The following is a 23948-nucleotide window of genomic DNA, read 5'->3' as shown; positions in this document are numbered from 1 at the left end:
AATGGCTGGATGGAGTCACTGAAACAGTAGGCGTGAGCCTCCTGCGGTTGGGCCTCCGTCACGTCACCCCCCGCTGTCAGGAGGCGGAACCGACCAGGTGGTTCCGCCCCAGGCGCCTGATGGACCCAGATAAATTCCAGATGGCGCTTGGACCGATTCCCACCTCCCTCTCCCACAACCCGGTCGAGTCCTTAGTTAATGCCTGGCAACAGGCTGCTTCGGAGGCTCTCTACCGCGTTGTCCCTTTGCGGCCTCTGACCCAGCGCAAGTCCCGACTCGCTCCTTGGTTCTCCAAGGACCTGCGGGAGATGAAACGCCAGAGAAGGGGCCTAGAGAGCATTTGGAGAACCAGTCGGTCTGAGTCTGACCGAACACAGTTAAGATCCTTTTCTAGATCTTATCTTGTGGCAATGAGGGTGGCGACGCGCGCCTACTTCACCACCCTCATTGCGTCCGCAGATAACCGCTTGGCCGCCCTATTTAGAGTGGTCCGCTCCCTTTTAAATCAAGAGACGGGAGAGGACCCCCTGGCGGGCCCGAGATAGAGGTTATTCCTCTGTCCTGGTCCTATTAGATCTATCAGCGGCTTTTGATACCATCGACCACGGTATCTTACTGCGTTGTCTTGAGGGGCTGGGAGTGGGAGGCACCGTTCTGCGGTGGTTCTCCTACCTCTCGGACCATTCGCAGACGGTGTTGGCAGGAGGGCAGAGGTCAAGCCCTAGGCCTCTTAGTTGTGGAGTGCCTCAGGGATTGGTGCTCTCGCCCCTCCTGTTCAACATCTATATGAAGCCGCTGGGAAAGATCATCCGTGGCTTCGGGGTGAAATATCATCAATATGCTGATGATACCCAGCTATTCATCTCCATCCCGAACCAACCCAGTGATGCCCTCGATGTGATGTCCCGTTGCCTGGAAGCGGTACAGATTTGGATGGGAGAAAACAGGCTTCGACTCAACCCGGCCAAGATTGAGTGGCTGTACATACCGTCATCTCGTTTAGTCCAAGAGGTTCCATCTCTGACTATAGGAGGAGAGATGTTACCTCCCATTGATAGAGCACACAATCTGGGCGTCCTCCTAGATTCACGACTCAGTTTTGAAGATCATATTGGAGTCGTGGCTAGGGGGGCATTTGCACAGATTCGTCTTATATACCAATTGCGCCCCTTTTTGGACCGAGATGCCCTACGTACAGTCACCCACGCACTCGTTACCTCCCGTATAGATTACTGTAATGCTCTCTACATGGGGCTGCCCTTGAAGACCACCCGGAGGCTTCAGCTGGTGCAGAATACAGCTGCACGGGTTGTGATGGGAGCACCCCGATACTCCCATATTACACCCCTCCTGCGTGAGCTGCATTGGCTACCAGTTGCCCTCCGGGTGAGATTTAAGGTGCTGGTACTTACCTTTAAAGCCCTACATGGCTTAGGCCCGGGATACTTGCAGGACCATCTGCTGCCAGGAACAAATTCCCATCGTCCAGTACGCTCACACAGAGAAGGCCTCCTCAGGGTACCGTCAGCTAGGCAATGTCGGCTGGTGACCCCCAGGGGGAGGGCCTTCTCTGTGGGAGCGCCAGCCCTATGGAATCAGCTCCCCCCTGAGCTTCGGATGGCCCAAAACCTCCAATCCTTTCGCCGCAGCCTCAAAACACTCCTGTTCCACCAGGCTGACCTGGACTAACAGGCATTTTAATTAACTATATTTAGAATTTTTAATTTATTTTTTAATCTTTAATTTTAATTTATTGCACAGATGATTTCAATTTTATTTTTATCTTGATTTCTGTACTTATTATATGTTTTGTTGTTAGCCGCCCTGAGTCCTTCGGGAGATAGGGCGGGATATAAATCCCATCAATAAATAAATAAATAAATAAATGAATGAATGAATGAATGAATGAATGAATGAATGAATGAATGAATGGACTCCAGAAGATGGTAGAGGACAGGAAGGCCTGGAGGAATGTTGTCCATAGGGTCACGATGGGTCGGACACGACTTCGCAACTAACAACAACAAAACAGATGTTTATTTTTTAAATATTCCCCTTGGTAAATCCCATCATCTAATTTCTTAATTCTCACGTTAGCCTCTTTTCTTATTTTTGCCAAACATCTTTCCTGATCAATATGCTTTGCTGAATCAAAGAAACTTTCCATAATCTTAAAAGTGTTGTTGCAGGTACAAAAGGCAAAACAGGTAAGATATTTTTGTAGGAAGGTTTCACCCCTTCGTATTCATTGAGAATCTTATCCTTTCTTTCTTTCTTGATTTTATCATTTTTTGTCTCTCAAGTTCTCGTAGTTCTCCTGGCAGAATCCATTTTGTCAAATCTTTTTTCTTGTCCTCAAACTTATAGGTTATCTTTTCCATGTCCAGTATTTCCTGTAAGTTTTTTTCCCATCTGAGTTAAGTCATATTTTCTTCTATTGTTAAGTTCCATCTTGAAATCTCTCTCCTCTGTCTCATATTCAGTTGTCTGTTTTTTCTGCTCATTCTGTTTTTATTTTTATGTTGTAAAGTTAAATTGGAGATGTGTTCATTTATATTTTCAAAGTTATTTTTAATTTCTTCATGGTTTGAGATAATTGTTTGGAGTAGTTGCAACATAGCATAGATTTCCTTCTGGAAATTGTTTTTTCTTGGTATATTCTTTCTGCAGATCTCTGGTTTTCCATGATAGCTAAAAATCAGGGTTTTGCTTTCTCTGCAAACTGTTTTAGAGTCACAGTTGAGTTAGTATTTGTAATCCAGAAAGGTCAATTCTTTTTTTTTTAGATTTACAATTCTCATTTTGTAGATAGCCCAAAAATTTTTCTTTCTTTTTTGTCACAGCTGCTCTCTGTTGTTAAGATACTGAAGGTCACCAAAACCAAGTTAACTTTTCCTGGGCTTTGCCAGTCCCTGTAATAAAGCAACTGCTTTGTATATTTTCATCCACCACTAGATGTCAGCACCAGTCAGTAATAGACAATTGTTTACTTCTACTTTCATAATTTAAAAGGAAAATCTTAACAGATTCCATTGATTTTAAACTTATCCAAATTAAGACTTATATTCATTTCAGTATATTTATATTCCCCCTGAAAAGTTTAATTTGCTGCTTCAATCTGTAGGAGGGTGGGGCAAAAATCCCCCACCCTTCTCACTTTCAAAAGCTTTTTGCTTCTTGGGGGTTTTCTCCCCCCCCAGGAAATCAATTTTCAAGTAGAAGAGAAAAAACCACTGTTCTTACCCAGTTCCAAACATGTTATTTACAGTCAGCTTAAAGTAGTGCTTTTGGGCTCCGGCTGCTTGTAGCTTGGACTAGACTCTGCAGTTAAGCTAGTCTTTCTCCAGATGGCTTCTGGAGGGCTTTTCCCAAAATGATTGGATCGACTGCCATCTCTCCGCAATCGGCGGGACTTCCTTCCTTCTTTGTTGCATGTACAGGGCAACTTCAGGCCCATTTAGGGTCCCCTAGCAGGCAAAAACCAGCCATAGGGTGCAGAGCCCCACAATCCCTTGGCTGCTGCACTAGTGCACAAATTTCTCCTTTTAAGAGGGGCAGCATGTCAGAATCCCCTTCAATGTTTCTTTTCGGGGCTCTGCCATTCTAGTGGGAGGGGGGAGGCTTTGCTTTCTTTTCTGGGCTCTGCCATTCTAGTGGGAGAAGGCAGGCTTTGCTCTGCTAAGAGGGGGCCTTATGGATGTATTTCTTCTACTTTGTTCTTTCTAAACTTTGATGTATCTCTTTGGGTGTGAAAAGGGGAAAGTAATATGCCTTATCATCTCCGGTTCCCATAACAACTTCACACCTGTGGATTGGTTGGACGTGAACTGGACAGCTGGGTTCTGGAGTGGGGTTTAGTGAATGAAAGTTTTAATGTAGCAATTTGTGCAGGAAATCTTTAGATCTTGCTTTGCTTTCCTGCTATCACTAACTCTCAATAAAAGTTCCTGTTTGAAACAATGCCAGTTTCAAGAGTTCTGCTTTCTTGGGAGAATTAGCTGAGGCAGGTCAGTACAGATATGCAGCAAAATAGATTTAAGGAGAAAAACTGGCTAAATCCATGTCAGGGTGCTGACATAAATTGGCATTTTCTTAATAAAAGATTTTATTTAAGGAAGAGGAAACAGTTACAGTGTTCATGCTTAAGGTATGTTGCAAATCACCATGCTATACATGTGCAAAAAAGTGGATAAAATGCTGGAACATGGTTTATTTCAGCGAAGTATTCTCTTGATTTGAGTGCTAGGTAAATAAATAGGAAAATGCTATTGTAAAAAAAGCAGCTTGAAAGTGTCCTGGTGGCATATCACCAAATACTATGAGAACAGATAGAATAATTATCTGACATTAAATAACCCTTCGGTTTTAGGATTCAAGGAAGAATTTAAATAATTTAATTGATAGAAAATTCTCCCTGTATAATTAGGAAATCTAAGCACATGAATTTCTTAATTTGACATAACAAAATGGTAAGATAATAATTTGATACTGAGGCAGTATCCAAAGGTTAAGGCCAATAGCTTATTGGTTTTAAATGCTTTCAAAATTCAACAATAGGCCAAAAATAAATTATAACCTCTTTCTCACATTTTCCATACCCAACACAATAATGTCCAATATCAAAATGAAGAGAATATTTAAATCCTATCAGATATGGCATTACTTACTTGGCCCATTCTGGGTGGTTGGCTACCGTTTCATTAATCAACCTGCTTGTTACCTCAATCATATGTACACTTTCCTGATGAACCTAATGCAATACAGAGGTAAGAAAAAAAAAGAATGTCTCACACCATTAAATACACACCTGTCATTTATTTTGTCAGTAAGATTGGTAGCTTGGTGTAATCCTTATTCTGGACTAGATTCTGATTTTTGTTTCTTTCAAAAATTGGCCCCATACCAAGTGAATTACAGTAATCCAACATGGAGATGAATAAACACTGGGGGGAGGGGAAAGAGGTCACAAGCAGTCCTGCTATCTGGTCCTTGGCTTCTACCTTCAATGCCTGGGAACCAAGTCAACAGTGGCCATTGATGTAAGATGCCACTGATGTTTCTGATTGCCAAGCTGCTGTGTAACAAAGCTGCTCCTTACCCATAATCTTATTTTGGAGGAGTGCTGACCTGGTATGTCTTGCTGAGACCTGATGTGCCTAGAAGGGGCGAGGGTCTGGGAGTCCTTTCAGAAATGTGTGCACCAGCCAATTGCCCAGGAAATGGAAGAGAAGTAGCTGCTATCAGTTGTTGTGAGTTGTTATAGGCTTTCAAGGACTCTGCTCTGTAGATAATTGGTACTCTAGCTTAAGGTAATAGTTCAGAATGCTGCTAGTATACCATTCTCTCTGCTGCTCAGTGGCATCCCTACCTGAACTGTTAAGATTCTGTTGCTGGGTTGGAAATAGAGTTCCCAGGGCCATTGGTCCTTGAGGATTTCAATCTACCACCTAGGCACTGAGTCTGGGGTGCCTCAAGAGTACATGACCTGCCATGCAATCGTGGATCTGACCCAATTTATTGACAACTGTATATATACCAAAGGCTGCACTTTAGATCTGTTCTTTGTCTTGGAGTGGTTGAGATGTGATCTGACAACATAGGATATTAGTATTAATCTAATGCTATGAATATATAACTCCTGGTTGCTTTTTGACTCCCTCACCCTCCATGCATTGAGACAGGCCTGCCCCAGGTAATTGATGGAACCAGTGGGATTCCAGAAAGAGCTTGGGATTTTCCTTGAGGATCTAGTGGTTGGTTTGGCCTTGCATTGTATCACTCCTTAAGTGACATCTTTCTGGGTGATGATCCCAGGATGTGCTGTGCTTTACTGAAGGAATTAGGGAGATCAAAGCATCCGAAAAAATCTTAGAATGCAACTGGAGGAAGACTGAAAATAAGTCTGGTTGGACACAGGTAAGATCCCATATTAGAGATTATTTTGTGGGGATAAGGGTAGCAAAATATCAGTATTTCTTTGTCTTAAAAGTAGAGGAATCAGAAATTAATAGTTTGCATTATTATATGTGATATTTATAATTGTATATATCATCATGTATCATACATGTGAACCCTTTGGGATTACGTGGAGTTTTGCACGAATTGGCCATAAAATGCGCTCTAAACGTCATGTAAGTCACAACAATAGAAAAACACAGTCTGCTTAAAATAATACTACACAAACATTAGCTCTTGTCATGTTTTAATTGAACATAAGATGGAAACATTCACAATGCAGGGTGGAAGAAGTATGTGAACCTTTGGACTTAATAACTGGTTGGACCCTCCTCTGGCAGCAATAACCTCAACCAAACGTTTCCTGTAGTTGCAGATCAGACCTGCACAACGATCTGGAGTAATTTTGGACCACTCCTCTGCACAAAACTCTTTTCAGTGTAGCAATATTCTTGGGATGTCTGGTGTGAATCGCTCTCTTAAGGTCATGCCACAGCATTTCAATCGGGTTGAGGTCAAGACTCTGACTGGACCACTCCAGAAGGCGTATTCTGTTCTGTTGAAGCCATTGTTTTGTTGAATTACTTGTATGCTTTGGGTCATTGTCCTGTTGCATCACCCATCCTCTGCGGAGCTTCAGTTGGCGGACAGATGGTCGTACGTTTTCCTGCAAAATGTCCTGATAAATTCTGGAATTCAATTTCCCATCAATGACAACAATCCGTCCAGGCCCTGAGGCAGCAAAGCAGGCCCAAACCATGATGCTCCCTCCGCCATGTTTTACAGTGGGGATGAGGTTTTGATGTTGGTGTGCTGTGCCTTTTTTCTCCACACATAGTGTTGTGTGTTTTTCCCAAACAACTCAATTTTGGTTTCATCTGTCTACATTATATTTTGCCAGTAGTGCTGTGGAACATACAGGTGCTCTTTTGCAAACTTCAAACGTGCTGCAATATTTTTTTTGGACAGCAATGGCTTCCTCCGTGGTGTCCTCCCATGTACTCCATTCTTGTTTAATGTTTTCCTTATTGTAGATGTGTCAACAAAAATGTTGGTCTTTAGCTGACACTCTAGGATTCTTCTTTACCTCATTAAGCATTATGCGCTGTGCTCTTGCAGTCATTTTTACAGGACGACCACTCCTAGGGAGAATAGCAACAGTGCTAAACTTTCTCCATTTGTAGACTGTCTTACTGTGGACACATGAACATCAAGGCTTTTGGAGATACTTTTGTAACCCTTTCCAGCTTCATGCAAGTCAACAATTCTTGATCGTAGGTCTTCTGAGAGCTCTTTTCTGCGAGGCATGGTTCACATCAGACAGTGCTTCTTGAGACCAGTAAACCCAAAACAGGTGTGTGTTTTTAAAGGGCAGGACAGCTGTCAGCAACACATCCAATATCATCACACTGATTGGAGTCAAGGTTGGCTCACTCCTGGCTCCAATTAGCTCTTGGAGAAGTCATTAGGCTAGGGGTTCACATACTTTTTCCACCCTGCACTGTGAATGTTTACATGTTATGTTCAATTAAAACATGACAAAAGCTAATGTTTGTGTAGTATTATTTTAAGCAGACTGTGTTGTTCTATTGTTGTGACTTACATGACGTTTAGAGCGCATTTTATGGACAATTCATGCAAAACTCCACGTAATCCCAAAGGGTTCACATACCTTTTCTTGCAACTGTAAATTCAGTCTAAATGGATGAAAACGTGGTAATTCAAATCCTAATGAAGGACATAAGAAACATTGAGATAGCGCCTGAGGATAAAGGTGATTCCGACTAAAACCATTTTTTTTTTAAATTAAAAGTGTTTAGGTCTGATAAATTCAATATTTCAAAATACTTAGGAAGTCCTTTAATTATTTCTCCAAGGGCTCCAATTATGATTCATATAACAGCAGATTTATTTTTCCATAAGTGTTCAACTTTAATCTGCAAATCCTAGTGTTTTGTAATTTTTTTCTAATTGCATTTCCTTAATCCTATTATCATCCAATATAGCAATATCAGTGAAACAGACTGTTATAGCAAACATGTTACGACAAGGTGTCTCCCCATTAATTTTGATAGTTTGGTCATGACACTGCTTAGAGTCAGGTTGTGAAATTTTACTGCAGCCACTGTCAATCGATTCATCCTTTTCACTACAACTCTGTTATTCTCTGGTATTGCTACATCAATTACACACATTTTCTTTCTTTAACCACATCTAAATCTGGTGTGTTATGAGTCAAGATTCTATCAGTTTGAATCTGGAAATCCCACAATATTTAATCTGCTCACATTCAACTACTTTTTCAGCTATACCTTCGTACAAATTTTTCATTACTGGCACATAATTTTTATAAATGTTCCAGTAAATCATTTTAGCAACAGTGTAATGTTATTTATAATCAGTTTGTTTGAGCTGAGTTTATCTACTATTTCTTCTGCTTCTTTACACAATATGCACTTTGAATCATTTTATGATTCTGGTTATTACTCCATACACAAAAACTTGAAATCATGGCTGCCAGTTCTTTAACTGCTGTTATCCGTCATTTCCACTGAGTTTATCTTAGCATTTTTCCCCCTTCTGTTCAATCATATCAGGTTTTGGAGACTTTCTGGACAAATGCCTGCACTTTTCATGAAAAGATTTTTCAGAAGTGGTTTGCCACTGCTTCTTTTCTAGGGCAAAAAGTTGCTGCCTCAGGGTCCCTGTGTTTCTAGCCTGATGCTGTAACCGCACCACCAAACTGACTCTCTCTCAAGAACACCTAGGATGTTGCAATGTATTAGCATAGTACATGCATGGATCCAAGCAGCCTTTCTAATTGACAACTGGAACACTTGTCGGTGCACGGATTTTCTAAGTGTCATCCAAAGCGTAGCATATTATTACTATGATGGTTGGTTGCACAGTCAGATGTTTAGACAGGATTTGGCATTTTTATCCACCTATCGAGTCCTTCCCAAGGACCTGGGATAGGCAATAGTTGTTTCCTATCTTTAAATGCACTGTCAGAGAATGTAAGCTTTTTCAGTTGCCTGAATTCAATTGCTGCGTTTTGCAATTGGCTGATTGTGATTTTGTGATAAGTGTTCAAGTGGTGCTCCAGATGTTTTAGAATTGCACCCAAGGTACCTATTGCTATTGATATTATTTTTTGCTTTATTTACCAGTTGTCCTTCTTTGATTGCAGTTTTTTGTATTTTGTGATTTTTCTCTGGATCTTTATCTCTGCTGTCTCCAGGTATTGGAACATTCACTATCCAACATTCATTTCTAAGTTTCATCCACATTGTTCTCTACTGAAATTCATTGCATTTTTAAAAATAATTTCAAAGTCTTAATATTCAAAATCCAGTATGCTAATATTTTCTCGATGGTTATTTTTTTTAAAAAAATGTGTAGCTACAGTATTTGTCAAGAAAGCAAAAGCTTAACTGCTGACTTTATGATTAAAGGTGTGGTCAAAATTTATTAATTCACATGGACCCAGGAATAGTACAGTAGTAAATAAAAGTTGCATGGCTCAAAAGTTGCATATTGAACAAGAAGTTTAACTTATATTAACCCACATCTGAATCTCCAGGATGTAAAGATGAAGCAAACAAAAATAGAATGAAGTTCTGTTTGAATAGAGAATTATAACATGGCAGGACATATGGAATTGACTTTCTCTATCAGTAGAAGCAAGAGAATTTCCATGGAAGGGTTTACTGTCAAAATCATTCTCCTTTGCTCTGAACCTTTTTGAACGTCTTGCATGTGCTGTGATATCATATGCATATAGGGAAGGGATAACTTTTACATTATCAATACAGGAGAATATTTGTAGCTCAGGGTTGAAATGAAGGGTTCTTGGTGCTCTGAACTTGATTGTTTTCTTGCAAATGTTTCATTATACAAACTAGGTAACATTATCAGTAAGATGGGCTTACTATATATACTCTAGTGCAGGGGTGTCAAACTTGCAATGTCACTGACGTGTTGCGACGTATCGTGACTTTTCCATTGCCGGCAATGGGATGGGCGTGGTTTTGGCATGACACATCCAGCCACTCCTGCTCTAGTGGCTTGTCCCTGTCAGTGCTGGTGGAAGTGGTCTTGGAGGTTCTGGTTGGGCTGTTTATTCTTAGCTTGTTTGGCAGTTCTTTGTTAGCGTACTGTTTACTTCTTGATTGCTAATCTGATGTTAATCTTGGAGCTAATATATATATATTATATTTATATTTAAATATAAATATAATATAAATATATAATATATGCTCATCTGGGTACTGATTATTAATGACAAGATATTTTGGTCTTTTTCTTCCCTTCTTAGCTTTTTGATTGTCTCTTTTGTATAGTATGTTCTTAGATATTATGTCTTTAACTCTTTAATTTTGCAACATATGGATAGATTTAACTATATGTTAACCAGCCTTAACTGGGAAACTGAGTATCCTAGACTAAGCCAAGTCCAAAAACACTACGGAATTTCTAAAAGTCTGGTACTCTGACAAATTAGCCATCAATAGACATAATAAAAATTAAAGTATTTTCATTTTTACAGATTGCACATATTTTATATTTGTTTTCTTATAAGAAAATTTCTATAACCACAATGATATATGCAATGATATATTATCTTCTTTATTCCTTCCTTATTTCAAGGGGAAAGAAGAAAAGAAAAATACAGTTTATACTTTGTCAATATGCACCTATCCACATAAGAGGGCCTGTTAATATAATGGATACAATGCAGGCTACTCACAAAGTTAAATACATCACAATCCTGACATATGAATAACCTGTCTGGAACAGAATTGTTTTTGTGCTTTGTACATACTTATGCTTTTTTCTTAGAAAAACAAACTTATCCAGTCTGAGGGAAACTAAAACGCTTGCTTCTTTCAATTACAATAGATGTTTAGTGTGATTATTAGAATATACACTGATCATATCAATTTTTAGAAGAAATAAAATTCTGACCATTAGTGAAATTTGTAGATTAGAATGAATAAAGTTTCAGTAAAATGTTGCATTGTTTAATAGGACACATACCTTTGCTGTAAGGAGCAGCGCAAGCAGCAGGGTGCCTATCACTAGCACAAATATAATGAATATGCTAATTACTTTATCTAGGATTTTTTCCAACCACACGTTCATCTGTGAAAAACAAGAAAATGTAATAAACATTACAGAATCAAAATAACATATTCATCTATCCAAGCATTTTTGTTCTAATCTTCTATTTAATGATATCTTTAGTAACAAAGACTTTGTAAGATCAGATATACTGTACTGAAACAGCATGAGTAAAGCTGTTTAATATATCTTAAAAGAAATCAATGTTATAACTGGCCTTCCAGACCTAAGGTGACTTAGTAATCAAACAGTATACAGAGTAAGTTAAAAGAACAACATAAAACTACTTTGTTTGACTCAAAATGTCCCATAGTATAATGAAAATTTATATAAAGAGCTGTGACTTTATGTTATGCTCTGTTAGGCCCAAGCCCAAAAGACATAAAATGCAATCCCTTATTTGCCAAAATGGCAGGGACCTAACAGAGGCAGAAGAGATTAAGAAGAGGTGGCAAAATTACACAGAACAACTATACAAGAACGAGCTTAACGTCCCTGATAACCACAATGGGGTGGTCACTGACCTTGAGCCAGACATCAGTATTCCAGCTGTCCTATTCAAAAAAGTCATGGCAAATCTAGACAGCACACTAAAAAACAGAGACATCACCCTGCCAACAAAAGTGAGTACAGTCAAGGCTATGGTCTTCCCAGTTGCAATGTATGGCTGTGAAAGTTGGATCATAAGAGAGGCTGAGCGCCAAAGAATTAAGGCCTTTGAACTATGGTGCTGGAAAAGACTCCTGCGAGTCCCTTGGACTGCAAGGCGTTCAAACCGGTTAGTCCTAGAGGAGATCAACCCTGACTGCTCTTTGGAAGGCCAGATCCTGAAGTTGAAATTCAAATACTTTGGCCACCTAATGAGAAGGAAGGACTCACTGGAGAAGGCCTAATGCCTGGAAAAGTTGAGGGCAATAGAAGAAGGGAACGACAAGGAATGAGGTGGCTAGATGGAGTCACTGAAGCAATAGGCATGAGCTTAAATGGACTCCAGAATATGGTAGAGGACAGGAAGGCCTGGAAGAACGTTGTCCATGAGGTCGCGATGGGTCAGACAAGACTTCGCAACTAACAACAACACAGAGCATGGGAAATAAATAGGGAGAATTAGAGATCCTATTTCAGTAAAACAAATATTATATAACAGATATCATTGAAACTTGGTGAAATAATAAGCTAATATTGTGCTATTACCGAAGGAAGGTAAAGATGTCACAAGGATAAAGAATTACAGACCAATTTCATTAATAAACAATAACTATAAGCTTTTTGTTGCAATTTTGGCAGAAATATTAAAGAAGATTCTACAGGCATATTCATAAAGATCAATCTGCCTTTCTGCCATAAAGACAGCTAAGAAATAATGTGAAAAGTGTTTTGAACATTATTGAATATTTACAATATTATAATGAGAAACAGGCAGCTTTAATATTCTTGGATGCAGAGAAGGCCTTTGACAATTTAAATTGGTCTTTTATGTTTAAAGTTTCGAAAGATATGGACTTTGGGGAGAATTTTATTCAAAGGGTTAAAGCAGTTTATATGTCACAGCAAACAAAGATTATGATTAATGGAGATCTAACCAATTAATTGAAATTCAAAAAGATACAAGATAAGGATGCCCCTTATTTCCTTTGGTGTTTATATTTGTGTTACAAGTTTTGAATAGTGATATTAGACAGGATGAGAAAATAACAGGTATAAATATAAAAAACAAAGTTTAGAAATTGAAGACATTTGCTGATGACTTGGTTATATTTTTGCAATACCCCCCAAATAATATAGGATAGTCACTGAGATATACCAACTTTACCTAAAGTAGCCTTGGAGCAAGATAGGCAGCAAATATATTTAACAAATAAATAACAAATAAATAAATAAAATATGTCCCATACCAAACTCAGTTTCTTCCCCAAAATGCACAGCAATATGTTGATCATGATACTCAGTTATCCAGCTAATTGTCTGAAAACTGACTCTCAGCAATTGGACTTATTTTTGTTGACTCTCTGCCTAACCAACTTGCTCAGATTGAGAAGATACATCAGTTGCCATGATTCAGTTTTCAGATACTCAAGGGGAAATGACTCATAACTTTGAGCAATTGCTAAGTAACTGGACTATCTGCATGTGTATATATCTTAAATTTTAATTCATATTTATACATTTATTTATATTCTATTTATATGTTTCCTATTTGAATGACACTAGATAACTTGTAACATAAATCAAAACATCCATTAAATACAATGTGAAAACTGCCCTTGTTGCCTATCAACCTTGCCATTAATCCAAACAGCTATACAAAAATCTCTGAAATTAAGCTAAAGCAGTCAAAAAAGAAGTGTTTTTTCTATTTTTTTTCTATTTTTCAAAAGAATTATAACAATTTGAACCTGGGTTATAACATCCTTTTTTCAATAATTTTATTAAGAATTGTATTAAAAAGATAAAGCTAACAAAGAAAGCTAATGCATACATACATGAAAAAGACAGTGTAAGGGGGAAAAAATTCCTGCTTTCTCCACCCACCCCACTCCCAAGCAGATAATAGTATCAACTTTCTCCCTTCATCCCCGACAAGAATATTCAACACTAATCTATCACTATCTCTTAAAATGGATTGTGGCAGATTCTTTTTAGAATCATAAAAAATATGATTCTAGTGAACCCTTCTAGTATTCTCGAATCATCTCTAAATACTAAGTCATTGAAAGTTCTCTTTATATTATTATTACATTTGCATACTAAATACTTGCAAAAGTAAGATTCAATTTTTCCTGCAAGAATTAATTGCATTTATATTTTAATTTTTTATCCAGTTTTTTCAAAATTGTTAGTTAATAAAAGGAAAGAATTAGGAATACGGTTCCTAATTTAAAATGTCTGAAAATGGTATATTAAGGTAGTAACATAAGTTTCACAACTGCTTCTTTCTTTTAAGTTTTAGTGATTTTCTAGTTTTACATTTAAATATTTAAAAAGCAACGTAGCAGCTGAGTTAATCGATAGTTCAATAACATACAAATATCTTTAGTACAAGTCTCAAACTATTACATTATGTCAAGACCCACTCCAATCCACATCTTAGGAAACAAAAACTCTTCGAGACAAGATTGTCCCAGCAAGAACTTTTACTAAGACATAGATGACAGAGGATATAATAGACAGGATCTGAAAACTGTCTCACAGATTGATATTTTTAAAGTGTCCCCATTTGGTCAGTCCCGGATCAGTCAAGTCTCAGGTGTCAAACCCCTCTTGGGAAAAGGAGAACCACCAGTACATTTGCAACATAATTACTTCCTCCCCTTCACATTCCATTCGGAGATACAAGCCAGAATTCTCCCCACCCGCTTTCTTAGTTGTTCGTAATTCAAAGGAAGAGGGTTTCTTCCATCGGTCTTTTTGTGATGGCCAACAGGCAGGCTGAATAAACAAATATTACATCTAAGGGAAAGAGATGGGGCAATAAACAACCCTGTCTTCTCTTTCCTCCTTGGCAATGCCAGAATCCAATAAGGGGGTGAGATTTGGGTTTGCACAGAGAGGGAGTTAGAAATGAAATATAAATGGATTCTGACACATTAAATATTTCCTCTCTTTTCCCCTTAGTGTTTACTGTCTCATGTTTAAACTAATACAATTCTTATTATATTGATTAAATAAAAATAACTTTCTTACATTTATCAATAATTTTTAGTTTATGCATATCCTAGTTTTTTTAATATTCAATCTTTATAAACTATCAATATCCTAATTAGTTTTTCTGAATTTTTAATTTCCCATTAATATTTAAATTTAACATTTATAATTTCCAAGTTTTAAATAACCACAGTCCCTTTATCCCAATTCATAACAAAATCTAATGTTCAGGATATCCGTCTTATCTATTTGAATATATTCTATTTCTCACCATCTTATGTCAACTAATTAATAATACAACATTCTTATTTTCTATTAATTTCAAAAATGTCTTAAATTTAGTAACCAAAATTTCTCTTATTTCAACATTAAATACTTTCTCTCTTTTTCTCTTGCTATTATCTCATATTTAAGCTAATAATTGTTATTATAGTAGCTAACTAAAAACATATTACATTTATCAATAGATTTTTAGCTTATATATATCTTAATTATTTTTGCATTCAACCTTTATAAGCAAATCAATATTCAAATTTAACTTTTAATATTTATACTTCCAAGTTTTAAATACCAGTTTCCTTTATCTCAGCTCATAACAAAATCTAGTATTCAAAGTACACATCTTGTCTATTAGAGTGTGTTCTATTTTAATTCTCACTAATAAGTCAAAACCCCAATTTTCGTCAGCCTTATTCTAGCTTTCTTTCTTTGCCAATTCGGCTTCTATGTCTGTGCTTTTTAAGTCATCAAATAGATCTTCCTGTGTTATTATATATATTATCTGAAGTAGAAAAGGCCATCTGGTCACATTTTTTTGGAAGGACTAACAAATTGTTTCTCTATTTTTCCATCTTGACGTAATTGCCCTGAAATGTTTATCTTCCCTTCAGTCTGTACTTCTTGATCCTCGGGTTTCTTCTGGTTCATATAGAAAGTCTTTTCCCTTTTCCATGTTGTCAGTCTCTTTTCTGGGTTTTCCGTTAACTGTGTTTGTTGATCAATTGAATCTTCTATCATAGTATTTAAGTGTTCCACTTCTTCTATTATATTCTGTGTAGTTGATTCTTTAGTTGTAAATCAAAGTTTGGGTTCATATATCTAGGCTGATATCTTGTTCTTTTCTGTAGCTTATTTCATCAGTAGCTGTAAGAATAGTTTCATAAATTGCTTTCAACATAAAGAGAATCTGTTCCTGATCTTCATTCATGTTCTCTTAGTAGTGTGCTAAGTTAAAAGCTTTTGTCCAATTTTACTTCTTTTTGTAGTAAAAACCCAAATCTTCAATAAGAAATCTTTTAGTCCAAATTTTTTAGAAAGATCCAGTCAAAATCAGGTTATTCTTGCAACATTTTAAAACTCCCCTGGATAGTCAGTCGCCGTTGTTTTTAGAGGGTGGGATAGAATCTCCCTTCCCTCTCTCACGGGGGGGGGGGAAATACAGGCAGCTTATAAAGGTAGAAAAAATAGTTAGGACCGAAGAGAGGTAGATCTCACCCAATCTCATCCACGCTGCTTTGTAGGTGCCTGGTGTTAAGTTTGACTTTGGCTGTCTGCAGCTTAGTGACGAGCCATATTGCTATGGCTGGTCTTTCGTCCACCGGTTTGGAGGGCTGCCCCGGATCAAGCAGACGGGCTACCAACCTCCTGCGATTAAGCAGGCATCCCCTCCTTGCTGGTTTGCCCCTACAGGGTGACTTTCGACCCTTTCCAGGTTCCCCCAGTAGTGCAAAATCAAACGTGGAAGATGGAGCTCACTTTCCAAATGGACGTCACAACCGCTTCTTTCTAAAGTTTCCAAAACTGTATGAAAAGCTTCTCCAACCTTACAGAAATTATTTTGGACCGTGTAAGAGAATAGCTGTCCCTTTCCTATAAGTAGTGCTTCATTTTTAATGTCATATTCAGTTATTAACTATAAGATCCTAAAAACAACATTGGAAAAGTTGTGCTACATAATCTGAAGCCCACCACCAGTATTTTTATTATTTTTAATAGAAAAATGCTGTGGCAAAGTACAGGGTGCTTATTTCTTAAAAGTTATTTGAGCTAGAGCAATTTCACAAATAATTTTAAATACCTTGCTGTCTAATTTGAGGATAATTCTTCCAAGCCCCTTAACTGGTTGTGGTAAAAGAACTTCTTGACGTTGTCTCATAAAATCTTCCAGAATATGCCAGTACGTACTGCAGTAAATCAATGAGAATTGGACTATTCCAAAGTGGACCAACAGTTTTTTTAAAACCCATACTGCAAACAAAAAAAGGAATTAAGCATTTTTCATATATAATATCCATACTTTTTGCTCACAAAGTCGATTTGTTTCAGTAGGAATTAATAGCAATAGCATTTAAACTCATATCCTGCCCCAGAGTGCTTTATAGCACCTTCTGGTTCTTTTTACAATGTCAACATACTGCACTCCAAAATCTGGGTCTTTTTACTGACCTCGGAAGACTGGAATGCTGAGTCAACCTTGAGCCCCATCAGGATTGAACTCCAGGCTGTGGTCAGAGTTAGCTTGCAATACTGCATTCTAACCACTGCACCACCAGGGCTCATATTCAATTGAATTAAGCTCATATTCAAGTTTTTCTTGAATCAAAAGCCCTCAAAATGATTACTTTTGGATGATCACAGTTAATATTAAACATGGTCAACTTTTTTCTTATACATATGAAAATTGTACCACTGGAATTTAGGATTATGATACCACTATTACAGATACTACTTCACGTATAACTTTTGCTTCAGTTTTCAAGGTGACTGGATATTTATTTTTTTCCATTAAGCCTATAAAACCTTAACAAACATGATGTTAGTAAGCAAACATGTGAGAAGGTGCTTAGAAATAATAAGCTGAAAATGGTTGCATGAACAGAAATCTGATTCCAGATCATGAAGATGTAAGTTCCTAGCTAGACAACACTTGGAAGTATTGGTAGTCCACAACTTACGACCATAATGGGCATTATAATTTCCATTACTAAGTGCAACATCATGTGATTGTGTTGTTTAATGACATTCTCATCCTAATCCAAGCCATTCTGGGTTAGTCTTCTCAGCCCAACTCAGTAGATGTTGGGACTGCCTCCAATTGGTCCTTATCTCCCCCATTTCTCTGCTTTTTTGGCTTCCCTGTATCCTTCTTTTGGGGGGAAACAAACAAGCCAAGAACATCATGGCTCTGGGGTCACTTGCTATAGCCTGGGAAGCATCCCATCACAACCCAGTCCCAACTGCACTCTCCCTCATTATTCTGCATTCTCCGTGCTGCACTCCATCTGCTCTTGCCATCTTCTTGCTCTTACTGCTGCTGAGGTATGCCCAAGTGGCTACTGGGACAGCCAGCCTAAGACTGGGTTTTGTGCTGTGCTGTGGCTCTGGGAGTGCAAAAAGCCAGTGCGAAGGCCAGCCCCATTCTGGCCCAGCAATCCAAGGCAAAGGGACTTCTTGGAACACTGTGGTTCTGGGGCTCAAGAACTCCTGAGCCAAAGCAAAGCATGAAGATCAGCCCCAGCCTAGTCCAGCAGGACAATGCAAAATCATTGCTGCCCCAGTCCTTACCATTGCCACCCTACATGCCAATGTCCCAATTGTCTTTAACTGTCTTTTTGCGTCCACTGGCCCTTCATGAGGCAGTTGCTAATTACATGAGGCCATCTTCCTGGGTCTTGCAAGGCCTTGTGCAACCTGGAGAAGAAAACCAACGGCTGCCTCCCAGAAGGCAGTGTCTCATGAGCAGCAGGAGCAAAAAGATGGTGAAGTATCAGAGTGGAGTGCCAGAGTGCTATGGCTGGAGGCCAAAAGGGCAGGGGGGAGATAGGCAGGTGGGGGGAGTTGAAATGCCTCTGTGGTCGTATCTGTAAGTGGGTTGCCAAGTGTCTGAATTTGATTGTGTGACTGTGGGGGTATTGCAACAGCCATAACTATGGGGACGTCATAAGAGCCATAGCTAAGCACCTCAATAACTCTGAATGGTTGCTGAACAAATGGTCATAAATTCAAGACTACCTGTACCGCCTTAAAAATGTAAAAAAAAAACTGGAACAGATTTATAGGTCAGCTTCCAGAATAAGAAATATGAAAACAAAACAGGATGAGGGATGTTTGAACAAACTAGACAAATATAATTTACAAAAAGAGGATTGAGTGGAAATATGACAGTGGTTTACAAATATCTAAAACACTGTTATATTTAACAGGAGGTAGATGTATGTCTTCGAACACTGATTATTAGTCTTAGAACCCAAGAGATTTAATCCTAACTGGTAAATATAATGAGGAGTAAATATTATTGAATTCCTATGAAATAGAATGTTTCATTTAGCATATAAAGATAGTAAATTAGCAGCACAGTTGAAATTTTGCTATAAAAGGGTCATAAAAGGATCAAAAAGATATGAGAAAGATTTACACTGTTAAGAGCAACATTTTCATAACTGTTTCTATGCCAGTGCTAGAAGTCTTTGATCCAAGATGGGGAACTAATTGGTTTAAATGAAAATGGAGGTGTAGAAGGTATTGATAAAAGCTTGGTGCAAATTGCAAAATTAGTGTAATATAAACAGTCCTAGATACAAACTTTACAGAAAGGACAGGCAGGGGAAGTAATTACTCTTTAGAACAAAGAGAGTAAGAGTGGTTGTAATTTGATTTAGTAACTCTCTTCATACAATAGGTTGTAGTCACAATCTGATAAATAATACATGTAATTAAATTAATTAGATGTGTTATTTAATTATGCTTATAATAAATCAGAATAAGTAAAAGTGGGGTTTAGATTGGGCTCTGCTTCCCATTCCCAGCCCTGCACTTTCAAAAAATTTGAAATAGCTCCTAGTAAATGTATTGTCTCTCTCTATAAGAGCATTGGAGTTTGACTAAATATATCATCTGAAAATATAATAAACATGCTAGAAGTATTCTGTGTCTCAGCTGATACAGTAGGCATCATAGTAAGTATCTACACAGAGAAAACATCTTATATCTTAGTGCTAGTTAAACGCAGGATTATCTATTAAGCAAGTCAGGGCAGTATGTTTCTGAGAATTGGTCTCCCCAATTGGCTCTGACCAAATTTTATGATTGGGTATTTTCTCTATTGTTGTAGTATGCTCACAGACCTGCAAGACTGGGCTGAGTTCTAAGGGATAAATAAATCTGCACAAAGGTGGATTGATGTTGCCATCTCAAAGACAGTATTTAGTTACCTACCCAATCAAAATGTAAATCACAATATAAAAAATGAATAACCTGCGAAAGGTAAGGGCAGCAATTGAATTATCCAGAAGTTAAACCAAATCTGGACTATTACAATGCTCCATATGAGCAGAACAAAGTAGATATCACTGGCTTTCTTCTTTTTAGGAAATGTTGCAATCTCAGGTCTCTGCCTGCTCTTCTCATTGGATGATGTTGATAAGGAACCATCACTTCCTATAATTTCTAAAAAATAATAATTACAACAATATTTATTATTGAATTAGCAGGCTTACCTTGAAGAAGTTTAGAAGAGTATCACTAAACATAAAACACTTCTATTGTTAAAACATAGAACCAGCTTTGTTACAAGTAGTCCTCAACTTATGACCCAATTAGATTGGAACATGATGTAACTATTAACAAAGTGGTACCCAATTTTGCAACATTTTTTGCTGTGTCATGAAATGAACAACCATTAAGCAAATCTGGCTTTCCCATTGATTTTGCTTGTTGGAAGGTCCCTGGAACATCGCAAATGGTGATCATATAATCTAGGAAGCTGCAAATACCTGCCAGTTGCCAAGTGTCTGATTTTTTTATCTCACGACCACAGCAACACTGCAATGATCATAAGCACAAGGATAGTTGTTAGCCACTTTTTTCAAGTTTGAATGGTCATAAAATGAATGGTCATAAATCAAGGACTACTTGTAGTAGTTAAGGCAACAGGATAGAAACCAGGAGACCATGAATTCTAATCCCACATTAGGTACAAACTCACTGGGTGACCTTGGACCAATCATTCTGTTCTGCCCTAGGAAGCAGGCAATGATAAGCTACTTCTGAAAAAACTGCTGGGAAAGAGAGGAGTTTATTTTCTTAAACCTTTTATGAGGTAAAAGTTTTTCTAGCCATTTCCCTAGAAGCATCAAAACTGAGAAGAAAAAAAGAGTCACAACCCCAGCAAGAAAGAAAAAAGCTGAAAATATGAAAAAAGCAGGAACTAAATAAAAGACAACCTAGCTCCAGGTCCAGATAGTCTTACAAGCCAATATTATAAATGCTTTGAAGATCAGTTCCTTCAGCAATTAAACCAGAAGTACCCAATTCCCGGTCCATGAATCAGCATTGGTCCATAGCATGCCAGAAACCAAGCCATGCAAACAAGTGAAACCTCATCCGTGGCATGCAGTCAGCAAGTGAAACCATGCCCACTCTGGTTCACAGAAAAACTTTGCTCCCTGGAACTGGTCCTAGGTGCCCAAAAGGCTGGTGGGCGCTGCACTAAAGGATGCAATGAATGGAGTGTTATAGGGAGCAAAGATGCCTCAAACCTGGAAACTAATATTGCATTATTACCAAAGGAAGGTCAATATGTCTTGAAAATAAAAAAAAATAGACCAATTTCATTATTAATAATGTATAACTTTTTGTGAAATTTTAGCAGAAAGATTGAAGAAGATTTTACAGACATATATTCATGAAAATCGATCTGGCTTTTTGACAAAAAGACAGTTAAAAGCCAACGTGAGGACTGTTTTGAATAGTACTGAACACCTACAATATCATAGTGAGAAATAGGCAGCTTTTTGGATATTATTTTTGGATGCAGAAAAGGCCTTTGAGAACCTAAATCGGATTTTTATGTTCAAAATTTTTGAAGACATGGACTTTGGGGAGAAATTTATTCAAGGGATCAAAGCAGTTTATATGTTAATGGAGATTTAACTAATCATGTGAAATTCAAAAGGGTACGAGACAAGGATGCCCCTCATCTTCCTTCTTAATATTGGTTTTTGAAGTTTTAAATAGGGATATTAGGCAAGATGAGAAAATAACAGGTATAAATATCAAAAAAAAGAAAGTTTATAAATTGAGAGCAATTGCTGATAATTTGGTTATATTTTTGCAATACCTGAAAACTCATATAGAATATTTGATGAGTGAGTTTGGAGCTTTAGCAGACTTTAAAATAAATAAACAAAAAACAACAGAATATGTTAAGAATATGACCTCTCAGGATTTTCAAATATTGACTAAAAAGTCCAATTCTTTAGCCACTGAAAAGAGGTATTAAAATTTCCAGTGCTTTGTGTCTGGGTCAATCTGGTTATTGGGGGTTTAGGGGAAAAAACTTGCAACAAGCTGCCTCACCAGTCTCATCTATAGGCTCTAAACTAAAGCAAAAGATGGAGGGTGGTAAAAACTCAGAACATAAAGCAAAAAGCAAACAGCCAGAATGGTAATTCAAGAATGACGCTGCAACAGATGCCAGTAAGAGGTGTTTAAAATTTCAGGTGTTTCTGCACCAGTGCACATAGAATATTAAAATCATGGAATCATAGGATTGAAGGCATCTTGGAGATATTCTAGTCCAGCCTTCTGCTCTGAGACCATACCAAATAAATGGCTCTTCAAACTTTGCTTCCAAAAGGCCTACAAATGAAGCATCCAAAACTTCAGAAGGCAGGCTGTTTCATTCATAACTGTCACAGTTAGGAAATTATTCCTTCTCTCTCTCTGTAAAGCTTCCACCTATCAGTTCTTGATTTACCTTTGAGTACTACACAAAGCAAATCCATACCCTCTTCCCTATGACAAACCTTCAAGTATCATGTTTCTTTTTAGCCTTCTCTCCAGGCTAAACATAATCAGTTTTTTAACAGCTCTTCCCAGTATTTAGTCTCTAAGCCCCTTGCTATCTATGTTGCTATTCTCTGTAATTTTTCTAGTTTCTCAGCAATTTTGTTGTGTGATGGCAATTAAAACTGTATTCCAGGTACAGTATGACCAATACAAATTAGAACGAAATTATATTTCCTCTCCTTTCAATATTATATCATCTATTGATGCAACCTAGGATTGCACTGGCTATTTTGCCAATTGCAGCACACTGCAGGCTCTTCCTTAATCTGTGATCTACCAAGATACAAAAACCTTGTCACAAATAAAACTAAACTACTACTTATGTAGTACCTGAACACAAGATTTTCATACCAAACTACAGAACCCTACACGTTGTTGTTAGTTGCGAAGTCATGTCCGACTCATCGCGTCCTCATGGACAACGTTCCTCCAGCCACCTCATTCTCTGTCGTCCCCTTCTTCTCTTGCCCTCAATCTTTCCCAGCATTAGGCTCTTCTCCAGTGAGTCCTTCCTTCTCATTAGGTGGCCAAAGTATTTGAGTTTTAGCTTCAGGATCTGGCCTTCTAACGAGCAGTCAGGGTTGATCTCCTCTAGGACTGACCGGTTTGATCGCCTTGCAGTCCAAGGGACTCGCAGGAGTCTTCTCCAGCACCATAGTTCAAAGGCTTCAATTCTTTGGCGCTCAGCCTTTCTTATGGTCCAGCTTTCACAGCCATACATTGCAACTGGGAAGACCATAGCCTTCACTATAAGTACTTTTGTTGGCAGGGTGATGTCTCTGCTTTTTAGTGTGCTGTCTAGATTTGCCATGGTTTTCCTCCCCAGGAGCAAACGTCTTTTAATTTCTTGGCTGCAGTCCCCATCTGCCGTGATCATGGAGCTCAGGAAAATAAAATCCGTCACTACCTCCATTTCTTCCCCATCTATTTTCCAGGAATTGAGAGGGCCGCATGCCATGATCTTGGTTTTCTTAATGTTAAGTTTTAAGGCAACTTTTGCACTCTCCTTCTTCACCCGCAACAAGAGGCTCTTTAGTTCTTCTTTACTTTCTGCCATTTAGAGTGGTATCATCTGCATATCTTAGGTTGTTGATATTTCTCCCGGCAATCATAATTCCAACTTTTGAATCATCTAGCCCTGCCTTTCTCATGATGTGCTCTGCATATAAGTTAAATAGGCAGGGTGACAGTATACAGCCTTGCCGGACTCCTTTCCCAATTTTGAACCAATCAGTGGTTCCGTGTCCAGTTCTCACTTTTACTTCTTGACCCGCATATAGGTATCTCAAGAGACAAATAAGATGGTCTGGTATAGCCATCTCTTTAAGAACTTGCCACAGTTTGTTGTGATCCACACAATCAAAAGCTTTAGCATA

The 23948-nt window shown here is 38.1% G+C and overlaps 1 protein-coding gene across 2 annotated transcripts in view; it reads right to left on the bottom strand.

The window, feature by feature from the left end:
* The window catches only part of TMEM245 (transmembrane protein 245), a 139209-nt gene that overhangs the window by 87730 nt on the left and 27531 nt on the right, over window positions 1–23948 (bottom strand). For both annotated transcript variants that reach the window (XM_081343489.1, XM_081343488.1), the window contains exons 5-8: window positions 19978–20169; window positions 16802–16971; window positions 10996–11100; window positions 4668–4750 (exon numbers count right to left, since the gene is read on the bottom strand). In XM_081343489.1, coding sequence (XP_081199615.1) covers window positions 4668–4750; window positions 10996–11100; window positions 16802–16971; window positions 19978–20169 — 550 coding nt within the window. The remainder of the gene's footprint in view (window positions 1–4667; window positions 4751–10995; window positions 11101–16801; window positions 16972–19977; window positions 20170–23948) is intronic.

Source organism: Vipera berus (assembly GCF_964194415.1).
Source record: "Vipera berus genome assembly, chromosome: Z".
NCBI classification, from domain to species: domain Eukaryota; kingdom Metazoa; phylum Chordata; class Lepidosauria; order Squamata; family Viperidae; genus Vipera; species Vipera berus.
The sequence above is the reverse complement of the archived record's forward strand: the minus strand, read 5'-3'. Positions and strand labels throughout refer to the sequence as shown.